We start from the raw sequence: 26,805 nt of genomic DNA, 5'->3' as shown, positions 1-26,805 counted from the left end.
CGAACATCGCTGACAACTCTATGAAACCTTTGAAGATGAGGAAACCCCTATCGAACCGACAAGAGGATCCCTCATTGAGGATGAGCGAGATGTTAGATCAACCACAGAGGAATTAACCTCCTCTTTCCGAAGCCAAATAATAGCAGGATATCGCCATGACCCGATCTACTTCAAAGCTATGAATAGCTCCAGGCATGAAAATCTCGCCCCCTACAACATATCTAATGGTATGGTCTATACCAGTACCCGCTATGGTGAACATTGCCTATACATCCCGAAAGGCCATATGTTCAATGGAATGACTATTAGGGAATATTTCATCACCGAAATTCACAACAAAGAATACTATAGTGCTGACCGCAACCTCCAATATGCCTCAGAATATGTTTACTGGCCTGAAATGTGAAAGGACTTCTGCGATTTCGTCAAACAATGCGAACTCTGTCAGGCAAATAAGGAGCGAACACAACTACCTGAAGGGAAAGCGCAGACCCTGCAACTACCATCTGAAATATTCGAATCCTATGCCACCGATTTCGCTGGACCATTCAACAAATCCGCAGGATATGCCACCATCTTGGTAGCTGTAGATCGATTTGCTGGATACACATGGCTCATACCAATAAAGGTTCCCGATTCCTCCAAAGACACCTGGAACAACCTCCAACGATACCTATTTACACCCCATGGGTACCCCTTATCTATTGTCAGTGATGCTGATCTCCATTTCACCACCAGATTCTGGACGCAAACCTTGACCTCCCTCGGAATCAACCACATTATGGCTGCCCCTGGACATCATGAGACTAATGGCGAGGCAGAATGAAAGATTCGCGATGTCAAGACTGGAATCAGGAAAATGATCAATAAATGACAAACCAACTGGGAACCAGCTCTTGTTGAGCTTGCCACATATATCAATGCCGGACTTTCAGATACCTTGGGAATGTTGCCATACAAGGCAATCTTCGGCCATCAATACCCTCTCTTGCCTACAACTCTATTTAAAAACTCCTCAGTCCCTGCATCCGATGACCACCTAAACCGCCATCAAGCAATTCAGAATGATGCCTTCTAAGCAGTTAAAGCTTTCCGATTCCGAAGCACCACTACGGCTCAGAAGCCACAATGCAAACATGTCCCTATTCCACCAGGTGGTATGCTCATGGTACATGGAAATATGTTTATTACCAATGTTGCACGCAGCAAGAAATTCCAACCCCGATGGCAAGGACCTTTCAAAGTCTTATCTTTTGACGAGCATACAGAAAACTACACTGTCTAGATGGATGGATGCATGTACCACCACAATACTGCAGTCTTCCATGCCTCTGCAGTTAAGCGATTCCACCCAAACGACCATTCCAGGTTCCCTGGAAGAACCCACTCTTGACCTGCACCTATCATCATCGACAAGAAAGATGAATGGGAAGTTGAAGAAATAAGAGACCACCACCTTTGGCATGGAAATATTCAGTTCCTAGTCAAGTGGAAAGGATATCCAACGAGTGAAAACAGCTGGGAACCACTAGAAGGACTAGAGCACGCTATGGATATAGTGAACGAATGGTGGAAAGACAATATGCCAAATGAATCCCTCCTCCCAACGATCAATTACATTACCATGTGATGGACACCTACAATGCCAGAAACTGAGCGATCGTATGCAGATCTCGAAGCAAGAGATGGGTTTTGGGCACCATACTTTGAGTCAGAATACGAAAGCAGCAATGATTAAAATCACGCTATGGAGCAGGCTCTTGACAACCTTATCTGATCGCCAACCACCATCCGAATACCATAACGATGTCAAACTATGTGGAACTCAATGTGAGGCTGCGATAATAGATTGTTGAACTGTTGCTGAACTGTAATGTTATCCAACTTGAAGACTGCTTCGAAATCCTCTGGAGAGATTACTGTCCTGATTGTGACCATGCTTGGGTTAATGTACAGCATGAATCTGGTATTCGTGACTACTGTGATTTACATTTCTTTGAGTCTAAATGTTTTCTTAGGATTTCTTCTTGTCCCTGGTGCGACACTTATGACAAAGAATTCTTAGCTTAAACTGAAGCCTTTAGTTTCTCAGATTCTGCTTTTGATGATTATTAGGTTTTGTTTATTTAAACAGTTGTTTTGTTTTGTTTTGGGGAATGTAACCAGTATGGGTACACGGTTATCGGTTTTCTTTTATGTTTTGTTTTAAGTATCGTTTGATACTTGGTTTTGTTTTATGTTTTATTTTAAGTATCATTTGATACTTGGTTTTGTTTTATGTTTTGTTTTAAGTATCGTTTGATACTTGGTTTTGTTTTATGTTTTGTTTTAAGTATCGTTTGATACTTGGTTTTGTTTTAAGTTTTGTTTTAAGTATCGTTTGATACTTGGTTTCGTTTTATATTTTGTTTTATGTATCGCTTTGATACTTGGTTTTGTTTTATGTTTTGTTTTAAGTATCGTTTGATACTTGGTTTTGTTTTATATTTTGTTTTAAGCATCGCTTTGATACTTAGTTTGTTTTAAGTATCGTTTGATACTTGGTTTTGTTTTATGTTTTGTTTTAAGTATTGTTTGATACTTGGTTTTGTTTTATGTTTTGTTTTAAGTATCGCTTTGCTACTTAATTAGTTTCACCAAAGTGTATCGATTGATACCTTTGATTAGTTTCGTTCATGCTAGACATGAACAGATTTGTGTATTTAAAGACCGCCTATTTCTACGATAGAAAAGGCAGACTTCGACAGAGAGTCTTTCAATATACTTGGTTGAACAGTTACTTCTTTGTTCCTCAGTACACCCTCGAAGCCTCCTTTAGTTCTCAGCTCTCACCTCCTCTCCGCAAGAGCAGGCCACCTGCCAAGTATCATATTCATTACCGATAACGTGATTAGCACCTTGCAAACACGTTCCATTACTCGTTTACAAGCTTCTCTTTCTTGTAGGTGAGCTAGAAAGCCCATACTTTTGGAACTTTCTATTAGTGCAGAATATGTGACAGGACACTTAGGGTCCTAGCCACGTTGAGCAGTGGGTAAGAAGCCTTAAAGAGAGATCGGATGATTTCTGAGTCTCCAAGCTAGAGGTATAGTAGCAGAGAATATACTACTAATGGAACCTTCGTTACTGGTATTCTAGTCAAGGAAAGGCTTCCAAATGAATTCTGGTCCGTACTAGCTTTCGTATAGTTTCTGAAATTATTCCTCTGTGGAAACTAGGTCTGAGTCGGTATACTACGAAGAAGCATCTTGCATCAGAAATGGAATCTCTGAAAGTTCAGATTAACAAGATATTGCTTGACTCATCGAAGGCAAGTGTATTTTAGTCAGTAGTTCGAATATTGAATTAGTTTGAGATAGTTCTCCTAGCCTATCTAGGCCAACTGTAATATCAATAACTTCAGTGAAGGTGTGAATCGAACCCATGTACTCAAAAGGATGCAAAGTGGTAACAGATTAGACTAGAGAGCCTTCGTAACCAGGAGATCTAACAATATCCTGTTAGGCAGAGACAGCCTGATAGACTTCAGAATTGTTTAGGTCAATTGAAATTCGTGTCTGTAGACGGAGCTTGTCTAGGAAGGCTCGAGTTCACTCTTTTTGTTTAAGACTACTGAGAGCGAAGTAAATTTGATAAAGTAAGATAGAATCATAAAAACAATATTATATTGTTAAGGTCTCTTCTCCGTTGCTTGATAATGTCTAAAGCTTTAAGAGGTACTTCGATATTTATATTCCATGTCTAAGTGTTCACAGGCTACTTCTATTTATCATGCCACTATGTACCTTTCTGATTATAACTTGCAACGTTGGGTATTCTTGAAAGGTGTGAACACCTGGAAACCCTGAAATTTACCACACCCTGTTTACTAATTATGACATAACTAACTCGGAATCATACTGTTCCCAATAGTAGTTATCCGATCTTTATAGTCTTTAGACTTGTGGCCTAGTTCTCAAGTTGAACTGAGTTGGCTCTAATGGTCTTCATTATAGATGAAATGATCAGTTTCACCTGTAGGTTGTATCTGTGAAGGTACTCATAATCGTAACCTTTCTTGGTCATCTGACTTTAAATCTCCATAACTCCTTACCCAACCAATAAATGTCTTCCAGAAAGCTTCCTACTAATTCTCAGAAAGCTATTCTATCAGGTTAACAATTATTCCCTCAGTCGGCAGCTCTTATTGCTTTTAGGTAACAGGATTTCAATTACCATTGTTGTATGAGAAGTTGTCTTTGTAACTACAAGGTGTTCTGAAACCTGGTTACAATACTTCATGAAGTCTAATAACTTCTATAGTAGTGTTTCTTGGAGCTCTAGACTCTTCTAAATATTTTAGGGTAGGTGTGAATATATTGGTCACTTGTTAAGATTCTTTACTATTCAATACCATCTCTTTATGCAGAAATGTCCCATTACCTATGGCCTATGCCAAAGGTATCACATCTTTGAAGCCTAGTAATATTCAGAGTAGTTGGCAGATCCACTCTATTTCACTGCTCAGACCTAGCCGAAGGTCCCTTCTTGTATATCCCGCGAACAGGATCCAGTCGGATGGATGGCGGCAACATATACAGTATTATTCTGATACCTTCAATTCTATAGTATTACAGTCACAAGACGCAACTGCGATTGATATATATAATAATTTGCAGGCCCAGTAAGGGGGCCAGAGGGAGGTGTTGGAGACCAGAGATGAGAACTCCAGGTAAGGTTACCCTACTTTAGGTGACTTCTGGGTATCGGATTCCAGTATTCCTAACACAACCAGATAAAAGTTCAACCGACTTTAACGCACACTTTAGTATATCAATTTTCTGGATCAGCCTTCTATAAGTGGACCTATCTCTCTGATAGAGTATACAGGAATTAAGCAGGGCAATCAATTGAGAATAAGAGAACGATGGAAAGGAAATCAATTCAATTGAATTATTTATTCTATTCCCATAACATCTTATTCTATCTACTAATTTGTGGGAAAAAAATAAAAAAAGACTATTGGTGCTGTTGCTGACCAACCAACTAAACCTAAAGCAAGAAAAGAGCTGCACTTCTATTATACTAATCAGTCATCAATCTTTTCAAAGGAATAGACTCCACTGTGGTTACCTATGTAAAACTCTATTTCTTCGCAGCCTGATAATAGTCAAATACATCTTTGAAGACAAACCTAACAAGACTGGTGATGACACCATACAATATGTGGTCAATCTTACTATCGGTTTTATCAAATTTCCTTTCTGCCTCATTGTTAAGGTCTTTGATCTCGGTCCTCATCTCATTCTGTCCAGCTGTAATGTAACTGGTACTGTAACCTGTATGGGTACTCGGTTATTGGTTTTTTTTTATGTTTTGTTCTAAGTATCGCTTTGATACTTGATTTGTTTTAAGTATCGCTTTGATACTTGGTTTGTTTTAAGTATCGTTTGATACTTGGTTTTGTTTTATGTTTTGTTTTAAGTATCGCTTTGATACTTAATTGGTTTCACCAAAGTGTATCGATTGATACCTTTGAGTTAGTTTCGTTCATGCTAGACATGAACAGATTTTGTATTTAAAGACCGCCTGTTTCTATGACAGAAAAGGCAGACTTCGACAGACAGTATTTCAATATACTTGGTTGAACGGTTACTTCATTGTTTCTCAGTAAACCCTCGAAGCCTTCTTTAGTTCTCAGCTCTCGCCTCCTCTCCGGAAGAGCAGGCCACCTGCCAACTATCGTATTCAATACCGATAACGTGATTAGCACCTTGCGAACATGTTACAGGTACTGGTAGTTGGTTATTGGTTTTGTTTTATATTTTGTTTTATTTTTTTTTTTATGTTTTATTTTATGTTTTGTTTTATGTTTTGTTTTATGTTTTGTTTTAAGTATTGCTTTAATACTTGGTTTGTTTTAAGTATCGTTTAATACTTGGTTTTATTTTATGTTTTGTTTTAAGTATCGCTCTAATACTTGGTTTTGTTTTATGTTTTGTTTTAAGTATTGTTTGATACTTGGTTTTATTTTATATTATGTTTTAAGTATCATTTGATACTTAATTTATTCTACGAAAGTGTATCATTTGATACCTTTGAATAGTTTCATTCATGCAAGACATGAACAGATTTGTATATTTAAAGACTACATGATTCCATGAGGGAAACAGCAGAATTCAACAGACAGCATTTTAATATACTTGGTTGAACGGTTACTTTATAGCTTTCTCAGTACACCCTTGAAGCCTCTTTTAGTTCTCAGCTCTTGCCTACTCTCTGGTAGAGTAGGTCACCTGCTAACTATCATACCTCTTACCGATAACATGTCTCGCACCTTGCGAACATGTTATATGTAATGTAGTCGAGCTTCAGTTTGATGTTGGAAATGTCCTAAAAGCTTTTAGCACAATATCCTGTATCAGAATTCTAGTTTCCAAGCAGACCTTATCTAGTTGTAAAAAGTCTTTCCAAGTGACATGTGAAGACTCTGAGGCTGCACACTCACTACTGCTATCATGGGGGTAACTGTCATCATGGTAGCTGTTACCATCAATGTTGCTTCTCTGAGACACAATGTTAGCATGCAGTTTGTATAATACTAAAACCCCAAACTTACCAGAGTAGTACTAATCGGTCTACGTAGATGGTAAGAGGAAATGGTCAAGGCCTTGAACACTTGTTTGCTAATGATAAACTTGAGCAGGATTCTCAGCTACACTTTCTCGTCAATTTAGTGAAAGTCACTCCCCACTGCCTGTCACGAACGTGGCTTAGCATGGAAAAGGTTTTCACGTGACACATGGTTATGAGTCACAGGTATGTTATTGTTTTGCGCATATAACTCATTCGGGTTATATGATTTGTTATGTGTGGGATTTGTGATGCTTTCGCACATGGCTCAAATATGAGTCATGGGACATGCACCTGACGAGTATGCCTTGCGAGTGTGCCTTGCGGGTAAGCCTTGCGCATATGACTCAGTCGAGTCATATGACTTGTTTATTGAGTTATGATTGGTTTATGAGTTTCGCACATGACCTCGCTATAAGGTCATGGGTTTTGAGCATGTGGTCACTTTGGTCACATGACTAGTTTGTTTTGATTTGGTTTTGCACATGTGACCACTTTAGGTCACATGATTAAAAGAGGGAAGAACACTATATAAGGAGGCCGAAGCGGCCGAGGAAGATAGGTTCTTCACTCTTTGTTCTAAGTACTTTTCCTACTTATTACTTTAACGAATATAAAACACCTTTACGATCGTTATCTTTATTGCCACATTATCGTTACACCAAGGAAGGCACCTTACGGAGAAGAGTTAGAGAAAGCTTACGATAGGCGTTCCCGATAGAAGACAAGGGTCTTGTACTATCAGTAACGTAGGCAGAGGCCTAAAGCTATCGTAAGACAAAGAGAGAAGAGGACAGGAAGAGAAGTATCGTTCCCCGTCGCAAAGCACTAACTATCTGAGAAGGGATCGTTACACTGCCCTAGGCAGTGAGAGAGATAAGGTGACATTAAACAAACTCACCTTGTTGTTGTTGTTGTTGTGCAATATTTGTCCTGCGTGCTGTCGGCTCGGTGATGTGCTTCTCAGATACCTGGTTGAAGAAGCAAAATCCTGTTGTGATGGAACATGCTACAGTGGTACATGTGATCACGGGATATCTGACTGAGCATATAGGACTGTCTTGGCGTGTAGACCCTCAAGCGAGCTTCTTGGTATCATTGCCATCATACAAAGCTTTGATAACATTCAAATCCAATCCACACTAAACTCTTCACGAGCTCCAGGTACGGCCGCACAGACCAGACAGTACAGATACCACCACCATGGCCCCGCGCTCCACCACATACAGTTTCCCCACAGTGCACATCTCGTGTCCGTGCGACGAGTCTATAGCCATAACCCCCATGTCCCCTACCAAGCCCGGCGCCCCAGCAGCGCCAGAGGAAGATCCGGACGAGTCTGAGGAGGAGGAGACCTTTGACCCCCGAGCACCCCGTTCTAATTTCTCCCTCTTCCCCTTGGAGAATTTACTATACTGCGAGGATTGCAAGCAGATTCGATGCCCTCGTTGCGTGCACGACGAGATCGTTTGCTTCTTTTGTCCGAATTGCTTGTTCGAGGTACCATCTTCTACCGTTAAGACGGACGGAAACCGGTACCCCCCCCTGGGCGGACGGTTTGAGATGGGGTGAGCTGATTGGGGTTTTTATGGTGATAGGTGTACGCGGAATTGCTTCTCGTGTCCAATATGTTTCGCCTCCCTGGTCGTGGCGCCCACAGGTGGGGGGCAGGCGGGTCCGTATATACTCCTGTGCAACCACTGCCTCTGGTCATCAGCAGAGATGGGGATCGAGTTTGAGAAACCGACGTCTATCGCTGCGCAATTGGCCGAGAAGCTGAAGCCTCCTGCTCTTGCTAAAGTCACGTCGGGGTCTTTCACCTCCCCACTTTCCCCATTGTCAGCCTCTTCCGAAGGTTATTTCCCTTCCATGGGCGCTCCGACTATTATTACTCCGGACGATGAGGAGGATAAGAGGGAATTGAGCCCCGAGGAGCGGTTTATCAAGCTTAAAGCTCATTACGCACAACAAAAGACTGGGGCGGGGGCAGATGAGTACGGTGGTTCGCCCGGGGCGTTGTCACGACTTATGGGACTGTATTCTGGGCTTGGGTCTGGTAGTCGGAGTAGGAGTTTCGGCCGGGGAATTGGGGGGTTTAGTAATATGGGCGGGAAAGGGAAACTTGAATGGGCTGAGTGGGATGCGGTCAAGGAAATTGGGGACGATGGGGAAGAGCTCGTTGAGAAGATTAGAGAAGCTGGGTTTTCTAGAACGACGAGCAAGGAGCAGAGGATTGCGCAGAACCATCAACCGAGATTCATCCAAGATCTTAAACCTCTCGCAGCATTACTGAGGACGAAAAGGTCCAAAAGATGTAGAGCTTGTCGGCATATCCTTGTCAAGCCCGAGTCGAAACCTACTACGATTAGGTTTAGAATAAAGCTTGTGGCGATGTTCGTTCCCCAGCTCTTCCTCACTTCAAATCAGATACTGATTACAACAGGAATTACATACCAGCACTCTCCATCTCCCGCTTAGACCCAACAGCGTTCAACTATGCTGCGCTCACACCCCTCTCAACCCATCAATTCCTATTAACAATCACAAACCCCTTATTCGACCCCATAAACGTCACCCTCGCCACACCGGCCAAAACGCCAGGGAGCTACCCCTCAACCGTAACAATCCTCTGCCCGACTTTCGAAGTAGGCGCAAACACCGACGTCTGGGACGAGGCCTTACAGACAACCGCAAACCCGCCAACTACCGCCATCAAGAAGGGGCGGAAAACTGGAATGTTGATCGGCACCGTCTGGGATCTGGGCAGGAACTGGACGACCGTAGTTATAGAAATCGTGCCACCGCTACTCCCACTCCCGGGGGAACTGGACGAGGACGGGAATGAGCTTGCCACCGAAGATGACAGGCTCGTTCAGGTTCCTGTGTCGGTGCGTGTGGTTTACGAGACTGATCTTGAAAGGGATGATGGTGGGCTCGGGAAGGAGGCGAAGGAGAAGAGAGAGCACACATACTGGAGTGTGTTGGGACTTGGGAGGATCTCAGAGAAGATGCCTACCACGGCTACCGAGGATGCCGCAGGGCCGTCGGCAGCACGGCCAATGAGCTTGGCTTCTATAGCGGGGAAGGGCGTCACCGGGAGAGGGGGTGCCGTAGAGGAAATTAGCGGGAGTAAGGTAAATAGACACTCTGTCAGGTAGATTTATATGGCGGTGGTAGCGAATACTCTTATCCTATGGCGGATGGTAATTTTGATATCCCACGATCTCGTATCTCCCTGAGTTACTGTGGGTGCACAATTGCCCGAAATGCTCCCGTAACTTGGCAGGAATCAGTATCGCACAGTAGAACCGCTCGTCCCTACTCACTCAAACACCGTGCCAAAGTGACTACTGTACCGTATCTCTCGAGAAATACCAATTCTTATTCTATATTTTTACCCCATCTTCTCCACCCTCATCCTCATCCACCACTATCGCTACAGTATCCTCCCCGCACCGGGTGCTTTCTCTTCCTCTCCTTCCCACAATCCCAAAAACCCCACCAAACATGACAGACGAAAACAAAACAAACAAAAAAGTCCTCGGCAGAATTTGACGAGGACCGTAAGAAAGCCGGGAATAATATGATACCCGCTGGGGTTGGTTGGCTTGAAATCGGCCTCCAGCGACAAACGAAGGGATCCGCTCATCCCCTGATCCCCTTATGATACTACCACTGTGATGCACGGTGGGCAAACGAAGAGAGTGTATGGTTTGTAGTCCTAGTAGCCTCACCAGAAGCTTATATTGTAGCATCTAGGTAGTGGGTGAAAAGACTGAAATCCTGGCCAATACATTACGGGTAACTGGCAGCGGGATGAAAGCTTTGCTGCTTTTAGGTAAAGCTCTCTCCCTCAAAATCTAAGAATGCGGACGATAATCCCCCTTGTGGGAGACATCATCAATATGATACAAGCCAACCCAACCCACTCCTGACTAAATCCGTAACCTTTACACAACCTTCAACTGCTCAGGATGTGTTGCACATACAACGCTCGCTTAACCACGCCCCCCTACAACATCTCGTAGGACAGAGGACCACATAAATTTGTACGAGTACTGTACAGTACCGTACTCGGAGATGGAAGTAGTCTAAAAATCGAATCCTCCAAGAAACCCTGTCGTTGCATTCAAGTACTGTACGAGTACCGGTACAGTACAGTACTGAGTTTTGTAGAAAAGATGGGCAAATTAGAATCCCCAAGAACCCAGACCAGCCGGGCAGGCAGGCGTAACATGGAACTGGTGATTCTTTTTTTGCTTTGGATATCCGAGTCTCCAAAGTTTGAAGGGGGGGGAAATTGGGTTATTAGGGATTTGGAACTTTTGAAAAAGTCTATTAATGATACTGTAGCAGTACTGTAACTGCTGGCTTTCCACAATGGTCGAGATGCGACTACTCCGAGATTTTTAACTTTCTCCGCTGCCCTTTTTTTTCTTTCTTTTTTTTCCATGGTATGAGGTTTTCACGGTTCCCGAGATTCTTTGTTCCTGTGCCTGTTTTGCTCGATTTTACTTCAATCTCTGAGTAATGTAAGACAATTCAAGGCTTGAGTTGAATACCGGTAGGGCGATAGTGCCGCCACTTGAGGAAAGATCGATTAACTCCTCAGGGCCATTAGCCAAAAACACCACTGAGTGACCAAAGCTACCGTATATACTCTTATGAGCCTAATTTTTGAAGGTTGGAGGACTAACTACCGGTAGGGGATGGTTCAGGTCAACTACAAATCAACATCCGAACATGCCCGGACCGACGTAAACCCAACAACTTTTTCCGAACAACCACAACCCCCACATTTGAATCTTCTGCAAAATGCCGGTATGCTCAATTCGCCACCCCCTAGAGCTTTAACAGGAGGGATTTTGAAAATATTGACTTGAGCAGGAGCCAGGTTGATTTTAAGTTTTGCATGGAAATGGCCGAATTAACGCCTGGTAATATCTTAGCGGTATTCTTCCTGGCAGCTATCGCCTGCTTAATAAGCGACCTTGGATTACGGTAACATAGGAGTAGTATTGGAAGGTAAGTGCGTTGCTGAAGGAATGAAGGCATCTCGCAGGTCAAGGAGAAGGTTTACGGTAAATAGCTTAGCGGGACAGCTCGAAATTGAGAGATGCCCCCTAGTGATGCGGATCACGACTTCAAGGAAGCAAACGTCAACAACCCTGTGATTTTCGTGATGCACCCCCGATTACACTGCCTTGTTTCCGACGGCAGGGTGGACGAGATCTACGTTTGCGCAGAGGAAAGGAGATGTATTGGGTTAGATTCCGAAACTGGCAGCATGGTGGTACCATATCTGTTATGGATTCTCTATTTCCTTGCTTCCGATTCACGAAATTTATAGATCCCCCGCAGTACTCCGCAGATCCCCCAGCTTCGGATCCCCACAGGTCCCTACAGTGCTTGGGAGAAATTTTGCGGTCTGCTACTATCACCCGTAGTCTTGCTTCTCGGACTGTAAAAGGGTGCCTCACTTTGTCGGGCCCGTGCTCCTTGCTAAAATCTGCCATCCTCAAAAGCCGCAGGACCAGGCGGACTGCTAAAGGTCGGCCATCCAGCCCAGTCTAGTTGGCAGCCCCAGACCGCTACGGACACTGGGTTTCTCTTGGGAACGCAGGAAACAGCGTTTCCTCACAATGAAGGACATGGGGGAAGACAACGGTGGGGGGGGTGTTGTGTATGGGTCTATCAAAGCGGGCGACAGTTGGAGAATGGTGAGATATGATGGGATGTCTTAGATGAGGGAGAGGATGGAGATTTTATTTGATGCGATGGATCACGACAAAGAGAGGTAATATAAAAGGTTACTCCATTTTTGTAGATTTCTTGGATGTGGCACTGAATTAGGGAGGTGAATTGTAAAGCCGTGTTCGTAAAGCTCCTACACCACTCCTCGCACCTCGGGGACGGTGCCCATTAATATCAAGAGAGCAGCAAGGGCTCTTTAGGTAGTAGCTGTTTTCCGATACGCCTACTGGGACACTGTAAACTTGACCATCACAATTTGTTTGACTGAATGATGAGAACGAAAGGGTCAGTGAAAGCGTTTCGAAGGGCTGGTAGTAGGGCACTTTGAAGGGATACTGGTCGTGTCCACAGTCAAACATTTGGTCCCCTTCCTCCCCGCTCACATTCCGCATGACACAGTCGCGCCTCGCCCCAACAAACGCCAAAAGTTCAGGATCCGTGGTCCGATGATGAGGCTTTAGGAGAAATTCCGCGTGTCGTGGCGGGAACCGTTTGTGTGGAAGCCGGGGGGCTGGAATACCAGAGGGTTGGTTCGTGAATAGCGAAGTGTGAATGTGCAAGAAGCAACCACGGTGTTAAAACACTCGAGTATCATATATACTTGTAATACTTGTATGTTACTCACCAAGATCGGGTGCATGTCCCAGACTTAGGCCAATATCATACGAGCGCTAGTCTACACCAACACACGCAATCGCTACACCACCCATTCATTGCCTGTGAGAACCGCACTCGCTTCTCATAACCTCACCTCTCGACATCGCTGGAGATTTATCAATCACGTGACGATAAGGTGTTGCCAAGACTTATCAATTTCCCCCCCCCCACTACGGTGCAAGTACTGTAAAGTACAGACCGGCACCGAGCAAAAAAAAAAAAAAAAAAAAAACCTTTCCGTCCTCATCACAACTTTAAACTTGACTTCACTTTCACTCCTTCACTTCACCCCTTCCCATCCCAACAACCATACCTGAGATAAACAAGACCAACACAAGAGCCCCCCGCAAGCGATCCTTTTTTTCCCTTTTTTCATTTTCCCTTTACCCCTCCTTCCTTCCTTCCTTCCTTCTCCAACAATAAAAACCCAAAACCCAAAAAATGCGACAATCCAACTTAGTAGACCACTCCCGGGACCCCTGCCCGTGGGTAGTTCTCAGCGACTTTGGCGGCGCCTTTGCCATGGGTGTACTTCCCCCCCCCCACTTCTCCCTCCCTCCCAAGCATTCCTACATACATGCATACACTAACAGTTAACCGATCAACCAGGCCGTCGGCGGCGCAATCTGGCACGGCGTGAAAGGCTTCAAGAACTCGCCCAGCGGTGAGCGCTCGATTGGGGCGCTCACGTCGATAAAAGCGCGCGCGCCCGTCCTCGGCGGCAACTTTGGCGTCTGGGGCGGCCTGTTCTCCTCTTTCGATTGCGCCGTCAAGGGCGTACGGCAGAAGGAGGACCCCTACAACGCCATCATCGCCGGATTCTTCACCGGCGGGGCACTCGCGGTTCGCGGCGGCGTCAAGGCAGCTAGGAATAGCGCTATTGGGTGCGCGTGCTTGTTGGCGGTTATCGAGGGGGTCGGCATCGGGTTGAATAGGGTTACAGCTGGGGGGAGTAGGCCGCAGAATCCTGGGGTGAGTCTTGCTCTTCTTTCTTTCTTCTTTTTTTTCCGCGTGGGCTCTGAGCTGATTTTTGGTAGCTGCCGAGTGAGAGTTCGACGGAGGCATTACCGGCTTGAGTCTGTAATTGGGGGTTGTTACTCGTTTTTTCTATTCGTCCGTCTACTCTACTCTACTGTACATTATTCTACTTAGTTGATTGGCTTCGTTGCTTGGGGAATTTCTTTATTATTTTTGTTTTTTCCCTTCCTTTATCATTTCCCGAACGTCTCTGTGGGTTTGAGCACAATAGCGATGAGGTGGTAGAAAAGCCGTCTTTTTTTCTTTTTTCTTCTTCTCTTGTTCTGTTGGCTACTTACATGGTGGTGATGGTGGTAAAAAGGTAAACTGTGACATTATTATATCATTCAAGTATGATCCGATGCACTACCACATATTTACTAACATCATCGCTATCGTTATCATCATCACTATCATCACGCATAGTCTATCTATCGAGCATAATAGTACTATTATGGTACTCGGTAGCACTAGTATGATACCTGTCTTGACCCAATCCCGACAATTCGAATCACCGTATCGTTAGAACCTGACCCGCTCCGCCAACTTTTCTACTATACCGTATGTATATAGAATACGGTGCTTTGGCTTACCCTCAGCCAACCACATCCACCCCGCCAGTATCACAACAAATCACTCGTAAAAATCTGTGACAAACTATCTTCCATTTGTGGTAAAAAAAAAAAAAGACAGCGCCACTTCACTAATTTGCCCACCGCCGACATCACTATCAGCCACCACCACCACCAATGCACACCCTCCTCCAACCGGCCCAATCAATCAATCAACGGATTTGTCAACCCCCCTCCTTTCCCAAAAACTATATTACAACCCCCGCCTTCCTAATCAATACGCACAAAAGAAAAAGATTGCGATCCGCCAAACAGCCCTCCAAATCACTCTGCAAAGCCTTGATAAACACAGTGAAAAAAATAAATAAATAAACGAAAACGAAAGGAAAGGGTTGATTGCTTGGCCGGGCGGACAGATGGATGGGGGGGGGGGGAACAGTAGAGCAGTTTGGAGGAAAAGAGGTACAATGAAGTAGATGGGGTATATAATGCAAAACTAACTTCTGGGAATCGCAAAATGAAAAAACATCCAAACCACCTACCTACCACCCCACACGCCGATTTTCTTGTGGGAGAAAGCAAATGAGGTATAAGTTGATATGGAGAGCGATAGGGAACTGAGGATATATATATATAAAAAGGTTGAAAACGAACTTTGCTCCAGCAACCAGCTAACGAAAACATCAATACACCCGTTAAGTTGTGAAAAGTAAGAAAAGCGAGAGAGAGAAAAGCCCCAATGACATTATAAAAAACCGCTAGGAAAAAAAAAAGAAAAAGCCTTTTATGAAAATTTCACAAGCTCTGAATTCGATCGTTCCAGTAATGGATGGCTCTTGATATGACGGAGAAACGAAGAGGATAGGGCAAAGAGGCAAGGAGAGAGAAAACAACGAAGAGTCGTTTCTTGAGTCGATTTTCTTGTATCAAAGATCCACAGCTAGGGAAAAGGAAAAAGGTCTGTGAGAAGAAATTTAGCATATGACGCAACAGCACAAGCTTTTCTTCTTTTTCTTGTCCCTGCCACCCTCCACGTCGTTCGGCTGCAGTTGCATCTGTTGGATTTTGGGTACCGTGTTTGACCCCGATGCTCCGTTGACCTGCGGGTAGCCACCAGGTTAGCTTCGAAGACAAATCCAAAGTGCTCCAAACGTTACATCCCCAAAAGGTGCTATTAATGTGAAATTGTATTGGTGTTTCTCCCGAGAGAATCTAAAAACAACCTAGAGAATAACCTTCCCTTCTAATACCCCCCAAACCAGCATCAAAAGCAAAAAGTAGAATAACAAATTTGCACTCACCGTAGGCACTGTCCTGTACCCAGCATCTGACTTTGGCTTCCCCACTGGCAGCTTGGGTTGAAGGGCCGGGCTCTTTAATGGCCACTCAGGTTCATCCGTTTCTCCTGTCTTCCCCTTCTCCTTATCGAGATTTGGATCTGAGGGAACCTTAAGAGGTCTGAGCTCGCGGTCATAAACACTGGCATATGCGCCGTCTCTCTCCCACTGTTCCTGCTGCATACGCTTGGCGACAGTGGGTATAATCTGCTGATCCGGCGGCAAACTTGGATCCGGCTTATAACTTTGGAGAGACCAGGGAGGTGGGCCCTCGGGGTGATGCTTGCCCCCTGAGGCTTGTGATCCGGCGCCGCCTGCGTGTGTTGCGTGTGATGTAGACGTACCCGGGCGATTGTGAAGCTGAGGGTTAGAACGGGACCGGTCCTTCCGGAGCTGGGAAGGAGTTCGAGAGGTTCTCCGATTTCCAGGAGACATGGGTGATCGGTTAGGGTTCTTCGGATTAGACAAGGGGCCCGGTGTTGGGGTTGCTGGGTCATGGTCGTCGAGGAGAAATGCCGAACCAGCGGAATGGGAACGCTTGCGAGCACGACGGTAAGTACTTGAAAGGCTAGCTCTGTCATCCTCGGATCTATTGGGCGTGAGCGAGTTCCGCAAGAGAGGAGTGCTACGTTCTATGTAGCCTTGGGGTATGGGACAAGGTGAAGATTTCGGGACCGGTATCCGGGAATAAGAAGGATGCCTACGAAACTGGCGAGAAGGCATTGCTTGGATCGGGGTGTTGTCTGCAGCCTGCTCCTCTGGTGTTCTAAAATCGAAGCTAAATCCCTCAGGATCGTATAGTTGTTCCGACCGATCTTCCATGGATGACGGAGAAACGACTCGCTGCTTCTTTCCATCTCTGAATGATTCATCCTCTTCCCTCATATATGTCCCATTACTTGATGCCCTTGAGCGGATACCCGCCTGTTGGAGTTCCTGGTCCTCAATCTTGGCCAATTTGTCCCTATCTATCCACCTTGAAGTGTCCGCCTCATCCTTGCCCTTAGCTTTGATCCCACTTCCTGAACCAACAGCTTCTATTTCGGCAAGTTTATCGCTGTGAATCCAGTTAGAAGAATCTGCTTCCACCTCGTCCACCGCAGGGTCGCCGTTGCCGTTCACAAAGCTAGGGTGTCCTTCCCCGGAGCTACTCCGTCCATATGAACCAGCACTCATACCACTGACAGTTGAGAGTCTCCCTCCGTACAAATCGAAAACCGAATCACCGTCATGGTTTGAGGAAACAGTGGAGTCCTGACGTTGTAGCATCGGGGCCCGAGGTGCAGCTAGATATTCCGGAGACGCCGATCTATTACGGTCGGAAGTCCGAACTGCGCTGTGGGCGTGGTAGTTTTCATCTCCTAGGGAGTACTGGTATTCTTGCTGAGGGCTGTACACATTTGGGGTGGTTGGTGTAATTGTTGCCATCGGTGCGACATTCTTGGTATGTTGCACGTGATGAAGCTCTTTCGATGTCCGACCTTCCGCAGCGCTACGATGAAGCATTGAAGTGTTTGGATGATGTTCCCGTAGAGTAGGATCTGGAGTATCGGTCTATGAATAAGAAAGTTAGTCGAGGCTCAGCGTCAGACATGGATTGAGCGACGCGTCGACACGCAGGTGCAGCAGCCCTTTCTTTTGTTCTCTTACCCCGTCTATGGGAACACTGAAGTTCCAGTCTCCCCCAGTTGACCTGCCATGAGATGAGGAAGGCGGTGTAAGGGCGGCAGTAGATACCGCCGCCATATTGCTGCTGAATTTCAAAAAGGGTTCGCGGAGAAAATAGAAGGGAGGTGACGGGACGGCGTGGGGGGAGGCTGGAAGGACCGATTTCTGCTGACTATATCATCGGCTAGAACACTAGATAGAAGAACTGGTGGAACAAACGAAAGGAAGTGCAACAAAAAAAAAAAGGGAAAAAAGTAAATAAAAGGAAAGGAAAGAAAAGAGGGAGAGGCGGACGCGGAGAGGAGGCGGAAGGATGAGAATTGGATAGCCCCGGATGAAGCTGTCGAGTGGAACGGTGGGCGTAGCGGGATCTCAACGGGTGGTCGGTGCAACACCTTTGAAGGGATTATACGAGAGAAAAGAGAAGTGGAAACACCGGCGACCACACAAAATCTATGGTGGGTGATGCGGAGTCAAGGGTGCGGGGCGTGAGTTGAAGTGAAAAAAAAAGGGAGAAGAAAAGAAAGAAAAAAAGACCAAGAAAATGGAGTGAACGAGTGAAGAGAATTCAAACGAGAGGCGACGAAACAGATTCCAATTAGGTGAATAGGTGATAGTGACAACAGCCAGTCGGTCCCTAGCTCTAGTCGAGTCAAGTGGGGGGGGCTTTTTTTCCCTCTTCAGGGAGGATCCCTAGGGTGAGGATGTTGTTCGTTTAGGGGAGGGAAGAGGCGAACCAGCAGCGACAATAGGATGAGAAGAGGCAGATGCAGTAGCAAGATGCGGGTTCTCCACAGTCTTCGAACGCGCTTTCTCTATCGCTCGTTCTTTTCCCTTTTCTTTCTTTCCTTTTTTTCTCTTCCTTCCCCTCCCTCACTTATCACCCTCTCCTCGCTCTCTGGCCACACCCTCTAGTGCGGATAGTCAAATCGAGAAAAGAGATCAGGACGTAGGATTCACACTAGACGCCGAAATGATAGTTCAACCCAGTGATCTCTGTGGGCGAATTGCAGGTTTGGGGCAACGATGCGAAGAGGCCGGAGGAACGGATTGGAGGAAAGGGTTCAGCTGCAGCGACAGCCAAGAAAGGAGTGAAGCTCTCTTGCTGGTGGATGGGGCCGTGGCTACCACATCCTGGCTTGTTCGAGTGTCTTTGACTGCCGCACCGGTATTCCGCTGAGTCGGCTCTGTTGGTCCCAAATTTCACCAATCGATGCTGTCCCCTTGTGTGACCATCTGAAGCTACCGGTATTCAGCCAATACCTTGACTGCTGTCAGGGATCCTGCTTACTTAATTCAAGGGAAAACACGAACATCCGTGCACAAACTCTCGCACTGATTAGGAAAGTTTGAATAAAATGGGGGCGAAATCCAGGGATTCCATTCAATATTTCGAGATGATGCCCGCCAAAAGGAGTAGGGTACCGGTACGGTAGGGTGTACGAGTACCGTACTGTAAGCAGGATAACCGTCAACGTTTGGTTTCAGTTCAACGGCGTCAGCCTCATGACGGATTCTGGAGCTGTCGTGATTCCTCGAGGTTTTGATGGGATGAGCAGGGAATACCGGTACCGGAGCACCTCGTGATCGTGTCCTGGGAAAGGAGGAGGAGTGGTGAAGGAGTCGATGCCTACCCACCGTATCCCGTCTACTATCCCGAATCTTGTTCACTCTCATTCACTCGGCGGGCCCGCAATTTACTCGAGTTTGAATTTACACGCGGACCGTACACTAGGATACCGGTTAAGCGAATTTGACCCACTATATCGGAAGTTTTACTGTAAACGGCAATAAGCTACTTGTCCAGGTTTGTGTTGGGTTCATCGGGTGAATTTTTTTCCTTATCTCATTGTCACATAATACTTGTACTAGTACTTGTACTTGCAGTGGGCAACCCTGTGATAAATACCTGCACTATCATAAGAGTACCGGTCCGGTAGGATCAGTGGGTGCTCGCGCGAAGAACCAGTAATCCAGTATTATACCGGTAAGTCTAATAAGGGCTTTATGGGTACTAGTCGGAGAGTATAATATTATTGTTTTCGTTCCCGCAACACTGAAGAATCGGGTAAAGAGGTTGTTGACTTGACGGAGGATTGGGATTATATTGAAAACACCAAACTACGGATATGTCACCTTTAATTTGCCACTATGTTTCGTTTTCTAGGGAGATGCGACAGCCATAAATTTACCGGTGATGACTGAAGATCGAATCAATAGGAAGAAGAGTGAATTAAAACAAAACAGGAGGCTCTTTAATAAACACCACATATTTTTTTTCCGGCTCGCCTTCCTCCTCCCATCTGAATTTCCTGCACCAGTATGATATTGTACGTATCATACTCGAGCAGAGGGAGGAGGATTGTTCTGGAGTGTTTGTGGGTTAGGGCATAACCACCTGGCCGGTGGTTTGACTTAATTTAATTTTTTGGGAGAGAAGCAAATAGGAGAGGCAAGTTGTAGACACGCCTTGTCCGCAACTCCCTTCTACCCTATTCCACCGGCTCACATTCTCTCCTTTTCACCCTTCTCCACCCCACACACACATCAATTCCCGATTTCGTCAGGATCGAAACAAGGCTTCTTTTCTCTCTCGAAAACCACACAAGGCTCTGGCTCTGACTTCATCGATCATCATCCCCACACATCGGCCCTCTCGCGCAGTACACCGCATCAAACGTTTCCCGTGACGCTGCCTACATACCTGGCCACACAGAGATCACATTCGGAGCTCAGCCTATTATTTTTTGTCCAACAATTCGTCCCCGCATATTAGTCAAGCTGGCGCCCTCAGTACCCTACGCGGATTTTCTAAATCCTTATCTAGACCGGCTTTCTCCCTATTTTGGCAACCTGGACAGACTATTCACCGAACTTCAGCTCTCACTCTCTCCTCATTCCACGCCCAGATCCTTACCCGATATCCTACCACGCTTGTTAGTCTCGCTCGGCCTTTTCTCTACCATCATATTCATGCGTCGCTTTTTCGGCCGCCCGCAGGGTCCTCCCGAGGAGGCCTACCTCGTCACAGACCGTGAGGTTCACAAGGGCCCCCTGATATCCGGTAATGAAAATCCAGATCCTGATAGGAGCGATGACTACGTTATGATCAAGCATGGGATGAAGGAGTACATGGTCTCTTACCCTGTCGGTACCATTACTTCGGGGATCGTTACTACTGGAGCGGTTCGCGATCAATGTGTGAGACTTACTGGCGTGGAGCCCGACAGGGTGAGTCTTTCTTGTGGAGGAAAAGTTCTCAGGGATGATGCGGCTCCCTTGATATCTCTCGGAATCGGACATGCTGCTAGGATTCTCTGTGTTGCATCGAAAGCTACATCGGCTCCCCCTGCCGGTAGTGAGCCGGCGGTTGCCGTGGACTCCGTTGATGGTGCTCCTCCTTCCAAGAGCAAAAAGAAGAGGAGCAAGAAGAAGACACGCCCTGCGTCACCTCTCCCGCCCTCACCAACTCCGTCTCCCCAGCCAGAGGTCAAGAGACTCCCTCTGACGCCGTTCCAACAAATCGAAGCGGTCTGGGAGGGGATTGTCGCAGACATTCATCCGTTGGTAAACAATTTCCTCCAAAGCCCCCCGGCAGATGTGGATAAGAGAGAGGAAACACATAGGAGGTTAACAGAGACTATGATGGGTGAGCTTCTGAAGTTAGATTCTGTGGAGAGCGGCGAGCCGGAGGTCAGGGCTAGGCGCAAGGAGGTTGTTCGGCAGATTCAGGGAACATTTGATAGTTTGGATGCGCTACTGAAGTCGGCATAGAACGCGCCAGTGGAGTCACTGCGACGGGTGGGCAGTTTTGCCACAAGGTTCCGGAATCGGCATGCCGTTTTTCATTCTTACACTTTTACCTTCATAGTTTTACTTTACTAGGGCTTGCTTTGTTTTCTGGCTGATACTTTTCTCTTTTTTCCTTTCTTTGCTATTGCTTTCACCTTTTGTTGGACGATACCGGTATCAATAGAGGGAATGGGGGGCACAGGTGTAAATTTCTCAATTGATCAGAGAGGTGGGAATGTATTAATTATATAACAGTACAGTTAATAGGCATGGCAAACAAGAGAGAATTCAGTGATCTAGATATTCGTATCATGTGCGAGTAGGCTATGATAGTCTGCGACATCGCACCCGCACTGTGCTGTACTCGTCCCACCGTGCACTCGCATTCGCAGTGTTCTCGTAACACCTCAAGTACCACGCCAACCCCGACCCTAGATAGAAAGGCAGGGACGACTCTTTTTCGGGAAATCTTTTTTAATCTGGTAATGTCGGGTTCCGTGGAGGATATTCACATTTTCCCCTAGTAAATAGCTTCTGCAATTCTCCGGTGGAAGACTGCCAAGACTTTGTGATACATCAAGTGTTCCAAGAACTTTGCCGACACGGGTGTTACCGGCTTGAGTGCCCGAGTATCATACCCAGTTGGCTATGTGTGAGGCTCAATCGTATGATGTACGCCAAGGCCCCACGATGTTTTTCACGTCCCACCTCATCCCGCCTTTCTTGCGTCTTGACTGGGCCAGAACCACATTCATTCACCCACCCACATACCTCTGCCGGCAATGTTTGCAGCCCGCCTTCTCCCCCGCCGTCTCTGCCGGCCGGTCCAGGCTACCCTCCGCCAAACCCGTGCACTAACCCTCCCGCAGCCCACACCGCGCCGTCCACCCCCCTTCCACAGGCCCCCATCCCCCAGCCGCGAGGAACTCCATGCCACCAAGCACCGCCAAACAATCCTTACCATTGGTGCAGTGACATCAATGATAGCGCTCTACGTCCTAGCAAAACAATCCCCCCAACAGTCGCTAGACTCCCTCCCTCACCCCCCTATACAACCCGGCGCCCCGGTGATACTGACAACGGACGAGGAGAAGCGTGCAGGGGTAGAACTAGTCCCCTCCGGAACCACCAGTGTGCCGGACTTTCCTAAGCATTTGGAGATCGAGGATAAAGAGTACACACTGGTAGGACTGGGTATTCGCACGGTCAGTTTTTTGGGGATTCAAGTGTACGTGGTGGGGTTGTACGTGTTGACGTCAGACCTACCTGCCCTATCAACATACCTCCTCCAATATGCTGCCCCTAGCGGGGCCACTAGCACTATCGCCTCCGAAAGAGACTCTCTCCGCGCGCTCCTCCTCTCGCCAGAACACAGCGAACGAATCTTCACCACGCTCCTGAAAAATTCTCACATCTCCACCGCTTTGCGGATAGTTCCTACCCGAAACACTGACTTCTCGCACCTCCGCGACGGGTGGGTCCGCAGTATTACCGCCCGGGCCAAGCAGGGTGGTGTGTACGAGGATCCCGGGTGGGCTGCTGCATTAGATGAGTTCAAGCGGCTGTTTGGCGGGCGTGGAAGCGTGCCGAAGAAGAAGACTTTGTTATTGGTTAGGAATGGAGAGGGGAGGATGACGTGCTGGTATGATCCGCAGGGGAGGGGGGACGGGAAGCTGGGAAGCGGGACCATGATGCTGGGGGATATTCGGGATTACAGGGTTGGGTTAGCACTTTGGTTGGGCTATCTTGCTGGGGAGAAGGTTGCTAGTGTTCCTGCCAGGGAGAGTATGGTGGAGGGGCTGGTGGAATTGGTGGGGAGGCCGGTAGGGAGTGTGGTTTAGGATTGGTTGTCGTACCCAATTAATTGGGCGAGAAGTGTAATTGAGTTAGATGGTTGGTCGGGTGTGGTGGTGGGTCGAGAATGTTGGTATCACTCTATCGGGTTCCCTTCCCCCCCTCTTTTTTTCTGATTAGAGGGGAAAAAAAAGGGTGATTGTTGTGACATTGTTTGTTCATTCAATAAATTTATTATCCTTGTTACGCCGACCCGGCCTCAACAAGCTCAGAAGTCTTCGGGACTACTTGAAAGTGTTGAAACATACTTCTCGCACTACTGCAGTGTTACTCCTACTACTGATACTTTCTCCTTGCATTAAACCTGTTGGCACATCTAGACCTCCTGGACTATTGAAGATACCTCCTTGCCTTTCTCACACACCGCTTTTCTCTATTATTATTATTGTTCGCTCAAGCTATTTGTCTTGCTCTAAAACAGTCTTGCTCTAAAACAGTAGATAGTCAGGGTCTTCAGCTCTTCCCTTTGAAAGTGTTAAGCATTCAAGTTTCTCAAGCAATCGATCACTTCTTCATATCTCATATCATCGTTCTATCCAACATTTCTCACAACAGAAAGAATTATTCTCTCACGAGTGACAACACATGATTCGAGCGAGTGCACCAGATGAACCCGGTACTCATAATAAAAATTAATCATAATAATTAATAATATTAGATCCTATCCCATGCCTACAGGGTGATACATGCCAATACTCTCTCCCCTGCTCATACAGATTATATCCGAACAAACACACAGGCAAACGGGATCCATTCACATTAACTCTAACACTCTACCGCTCCCGTTCCCTTGGGTTGGGGAAGGACTAGAGTGGTGGTCCTGATATATATTCCGGAAGCATCACCGTATCACCGCACCGTCTCGCGCTCGGCTAAATCTGTGACCGTGATATTGATATCGATGCGGAATATTCTGTCAGACCGTTTACGCAAGCTCGTCAATGTAGTTGTGGCTTTCAGCTTGTAACGGGTATCAGAGGTCGGACTAGTCTTCGCTGCTATTGGTGACATGGATGGGGGATGGGGAGGCTTTTGCATCATAATAATAATATTATTATTATCATGGGAGGGGGGGTGGATGCCGAGAGTTTGTTCGGGTGGGGGGCATGGGTTTGGAGTTCGGGCTGTGGTGTCGGTATTGGTAGGGTGTGTGGATATTGTTTCGGTCGGACGGAAGAAGATACAGCACGCGAATCGTCAGTTCTCTTCCTTCGAAGCGTGAATTGTCAATGTGGCAACATACCCCTTTACGGTAGTTCCCATCGTTGGCTAGCTCCTGTCCCCCGTCCAGTAATTCACCACCGAGTGATACACTGTGCTTCCCCTCCCCAATTCAGTCAATTTTTCGAAAGATGAAAACGTGTTCGGCCATAGAGCAATGAAAGTTTCGCATCCCGTCCGCTCTGCGGTAAACAAGCGTTGCATCGCCCGGTTAGTATTACGGTGGGTGACCACGTGAGAATACCGGGTGCTGAACTCCCCTGGCTTCATTTTTTTGGGCAGGAGGTGGTATGGCTGGGGTTGGTGTTAAGTATTGGAGTTTTCAATGGGGGGCTGCCGTGCGATACTGTGAAAGATATGATATCGTATTGAGGAAGATAGTGCGCAGTGACTTTTGAGTTGACTTGGGATCCTGGTTGGCATGGAAGCTTGAGTGTGTACTCTGTAATCGTGACGAGGGAATAAATGGACGGGGGGGGGATTGTTTTTGTATAATCTGCGTTGCATGTAGTAGGAATGAATACTGGTGCTTGCATTGCGCAGTCATTACCCTTTCCCGACCGTGGATCGTAGGTTTCTGTACGTGGGTACCCCTTCTGTAGCAAATATCTCGGCAAGCATGGGCATGAATGCTATGTTTCCTATCCTCTACGGGTGTGCGAGCCGAAGCCTTTCCCGGCATCATACGAAGAAAGAAAAATGGGTGGCGAAAGATTTTTGAGGGGGGTGAAAAAGGGTTCATTCCCTCCTTTAAATGCTCTTGGTTATTTTGCGATATCATCTATACAAGTGCATACCCCCCCCCCTAGTCTGTTACGGAGAAGAGGTAAGCAGAGGGGAGTTCACAATCGAATATCAAATTCTCATTCGAGAGGGCCATCAAGATCTTGGTGAACTTGAGGAAAATGAATCGGGTCTCTAGATATCCGAGACATGTCGGGAAGGGCGTATGAACCCCTTTGGTAATTTCCGGACTATTAAGATCTCTTATCACACTAGGAAAACTAACGTGTTGGCGTCACGGAGCTGTTTGAGGGTGTACTCGTACACGAAGTGATGTTTTTCCTTTTCCCTTAATGATATACTGGACTTCCTGGGTCCTACTCTGTCGGATTCTGGGCGGGGTGGACTGAGCTCATTTCGTCGCTCGGGTTGTTTATATACGGACCTAACATTTTAGAGGTGGCAGGGAATAATGGGGGGATAGTGGGTAGTCCTATGGTATGCTGAATCGGGATTGTTTTGACGGGATGTTATTCTCAGCCCTCGTGTTCGTTGCCAACCCCTCCCTATGTCACCTGCATTGTTTCGCAGGCAGCATCACAGGGCGTGCTTGGTATCTCCCTCTTTCTCTGCATATGAAAAAGGAAACGAGTGAAATCCCCTTTTGCCTTATGGTATTGTATTATAGTGTATTATGTCTCCTTCGAGAAGGTTGTCGATCGCATATATGCATTACCTCAAGAACTGGAATAATTGAGAATGACGCTGAGACGTCCATAATTTCCTCCTTTGGGTTAAGGGGAGAAGCAAAGCGAAAATATTCTCCTTCAGCCCTTAGTTGAGACAAAAGGAAAACAATATTATAACAGACTTTACCAGGAGCGGGGGTAACTCCAACGTCTTAGCGAGATTCTCTATTATTCCGGTTCGTAAGGCATTATTATCAGCCAACTTTAAGCACTTCAGAAAAAAAAAAACATCAACCCCCCCTTGCCCCTGCCAAGGGGTCCTGGGGGAGAGCATCGTACACGCCGAATAACTCTGTCTGGGGCGCCCAAGTATAGGGTTGGAAAAGGACCAAAAAAACAACCCATCCAGAAACTCCGTTAAGGGATACCTAGAGTATATATTGAAGAACTGCTTTCGGGTGAGGGAAAAGGGGAAAAGGGAATAAGAGGATAAGACCTCTACAATAACACCGAAAGGGAGTATCAAATCAGAGCTGTGCATAATGGAAATGGAGAGGTGGGAGAATGCTCAAGATAGTGCCGGAAGGGGGGTCAGGGTGGCAATTGCGCAATCTGGGGAGGGGAGACTGAGGTAGGCACAAGGAGATGGTCGATTGGCTGGGGAATTTGCCGCTGGGCGGGTGGCGGGTTTACTATACCGTGGGGTTGGTGCGGGTTGCCGCACCGAGTGGTGTATGGCCGCTCCAACTGACTGAGCTGGAGTTGACAACGGCATAGCTTAGTAGAGAGCCTTCACAACTCCATGGTGGTCCGCAGAAGCTCGGAAGAGTGGCGTTTGGCAATACTAATCGGTTGAGTTGGGGTTGACATAAGTGTGGCTTAGTAGGGCCCTTACCACTCATTTATGGC

General features: G+C 46.5%; 5 protein-coding genes; 4 read left to right on the top strand and 1 right to left on the bottom strand.

Moving 5' to 3' along the window:
- The first annotated feature begins 7,732 nt into the window (after nucleotides 1-7,732).
- GSTUM_00008367001 (uncharacterized protein) lies at nucleotides 7,733-9,825 on the top strand. XM_002840011.2 has 3 exons: nucleotides 7,733-8,147; nucleotides 8,211-9,005; nucleotides 9,056-9,825. Exons 1-3 carry the CDS (start codon nucleotides 7,897-7,899, stop codon nucleotides 9,768-9,770), a joined length of 1,761 nt encoding a protein of 586 aa, XP_002840057.1. The 5' UTR covers nucleotides 7,733-7,896; the 3' UTR covers nucleotides 9,771-9,825.
- A 3,445-nt stretch (nucleotides 9,826-13,270) lies between these two features.
- GSTUM_00008366001 (uncharacterized protein) lies at nucleotides 13,271-14,412 on the top strand. XM_002840010.2 has 3 exons: nucleotides 13,271-13,551; nucleotides 13,633-13,995; nucleotides 14,061-14,412. Exons 1-3 carry the CDS (start codon nucleotides 13,465-13,467, stop codon nucleotides 14,097-14,099), a joined length of 489 nt encoding a protein of 162 aa, XP_002840056.1. The 5' UTR covers nucleotides 13,271-13,464; the 3' UTR covers nucleotides 14,100-14,412.
- Nucleotides 14,413-15,835: 1,423 nt separating this feature from the next.
- On the bottom strand, nucleotides 15,836-18,349 carry GSTUM_00008364001 (uncharacterized protein; the record flags this gene model as incomplete). XM_002840009.2 has 2 exons in its annotated part: nucleotides 17,600-18,349; nucleotides 15,836-17,503 (listed from the first exon to the last, which is right to left on the bottom strand). Exons 1-2 carry the CDS (start codon nucleotides 17,693-17,695, stop codon nucleotides 15,836-15,838), a joined length of 1,764 nt encoding a protein of 587 aa, XP_002840055.1. The 5' UTR covers nucleotides 17,696-18,349.
- Nucleotides 18,350-20,123: 1,774 nt separating this feature from the next.
- GSTUM_00008363001 (uncharacterized protein) lies at nucleotides 20,124-21,391 on the top strand (the record flags this gene model as incomplete). XM_002840008.2 has 1 exon in its annotated part: nucleotides 20,124-21,391. Exon 1 carries the CDS (start codon nucleotides 20,591-20,593, stop codon nucleotides 21,389-21,391), a length of 801 nt encoding a protein of 266 aa, XP_002840054.1. The 5' UTR covers nucleotides 20,124-20,590.
- Nucleotides 21,392-22,123: 732 nt separating this feature from the next.
- GSTUM_00008362001 (uncharacterized protein) lies at nucleotides 22,124-23,706 on the top strand. XM_002840007.2 has 1 exon: nucleotides 22,124-23,706. Exon 1 carries the CDS (start codon nucleotides 22,192-22,194, stop codon nucleotides 23,248-23,250), a length of 1,059 nt encoding a protein of 352 aa, XP_002840053.1. The 5' UTR covers nucleotides 22,124-22,191; the 3' UTR covers nucleotides 23,251-23,706.
- Nucleotides 23,707-26,805: the final 3,099 nt, after the last annotated feature.

Source organism: Tuber melanosporum (genome assembly GCF_000151645.1).
Source record: "Tuber melanosporum whole genome shotgun sequence assembly, scaffold_45, strain Mel28".
Taxonomy (NCBI): Eukaryota; Fungi; Ascomycota; class Pezizomycetes; order Pezizales; family Tuberaceae; genus Tuber; species Tuber melanosporum.
Note: the sequence above shows the minus strand (reverse complement) of the source record. Positions and strands in the feature narration are given on the sequence as shown.

Excerpts from the sequence above, each read along its gene's own strand:
- GSTUM_00008367001 (XM_002840011.2), top strand. The coding sequence starts at position 7,897 with ATGTCCCCTACCAAGCCCGGCGCCCCAGCAGCGCCAGAGGAAGATCCG. Across the intron at positions 8,148-8,210 it reads GTTAAGACGGACGGAAACCG|GTGTACGCGGAATTGCTTCT; the intron begins GTACCCCCCCCT and ends TTATGGTGATAG. Across the intron at positions 9,006-9,055 it reads AGAATAAAGCTTGTGGCGAT|GAATTACATACCAGCACTCT; the intron begins GTTCGTTCCCCA and ends TGATTACAACAG.
- GSTUM_00008362001 (XM_002840007.2), top strand. The coding sequence starts at position 22,192 with ATGTTTGCAGCCCGCCTTCTCCCCCGCCGTCTCTGCCGGCCGGTCCAG.
- GSTUM_00008366001 (XM_002840010.2), top strand. The coding sequence starts at position 13,465 with ATGCGACAATCCAACTTAGTAGACCACTCCCGGGACCCCTGCCCGTGG. Across the intron at positions 13,552-13,632 it reads GCGGCGCCTTTGCCATGGGT|GCCGTCGGCGGCGCAATCTG; the intron begins GTACTTCCCCCC and ends CCGATCAACCAG. Across the intron at positions 13,996-14,060 it reads GTAGGCCGCAGAATCCTGGG|CTGCCGAGTGAGAGTTCGAC; the intron begins GTGAGTCTTGCT and ends GATTTTTGGTAG.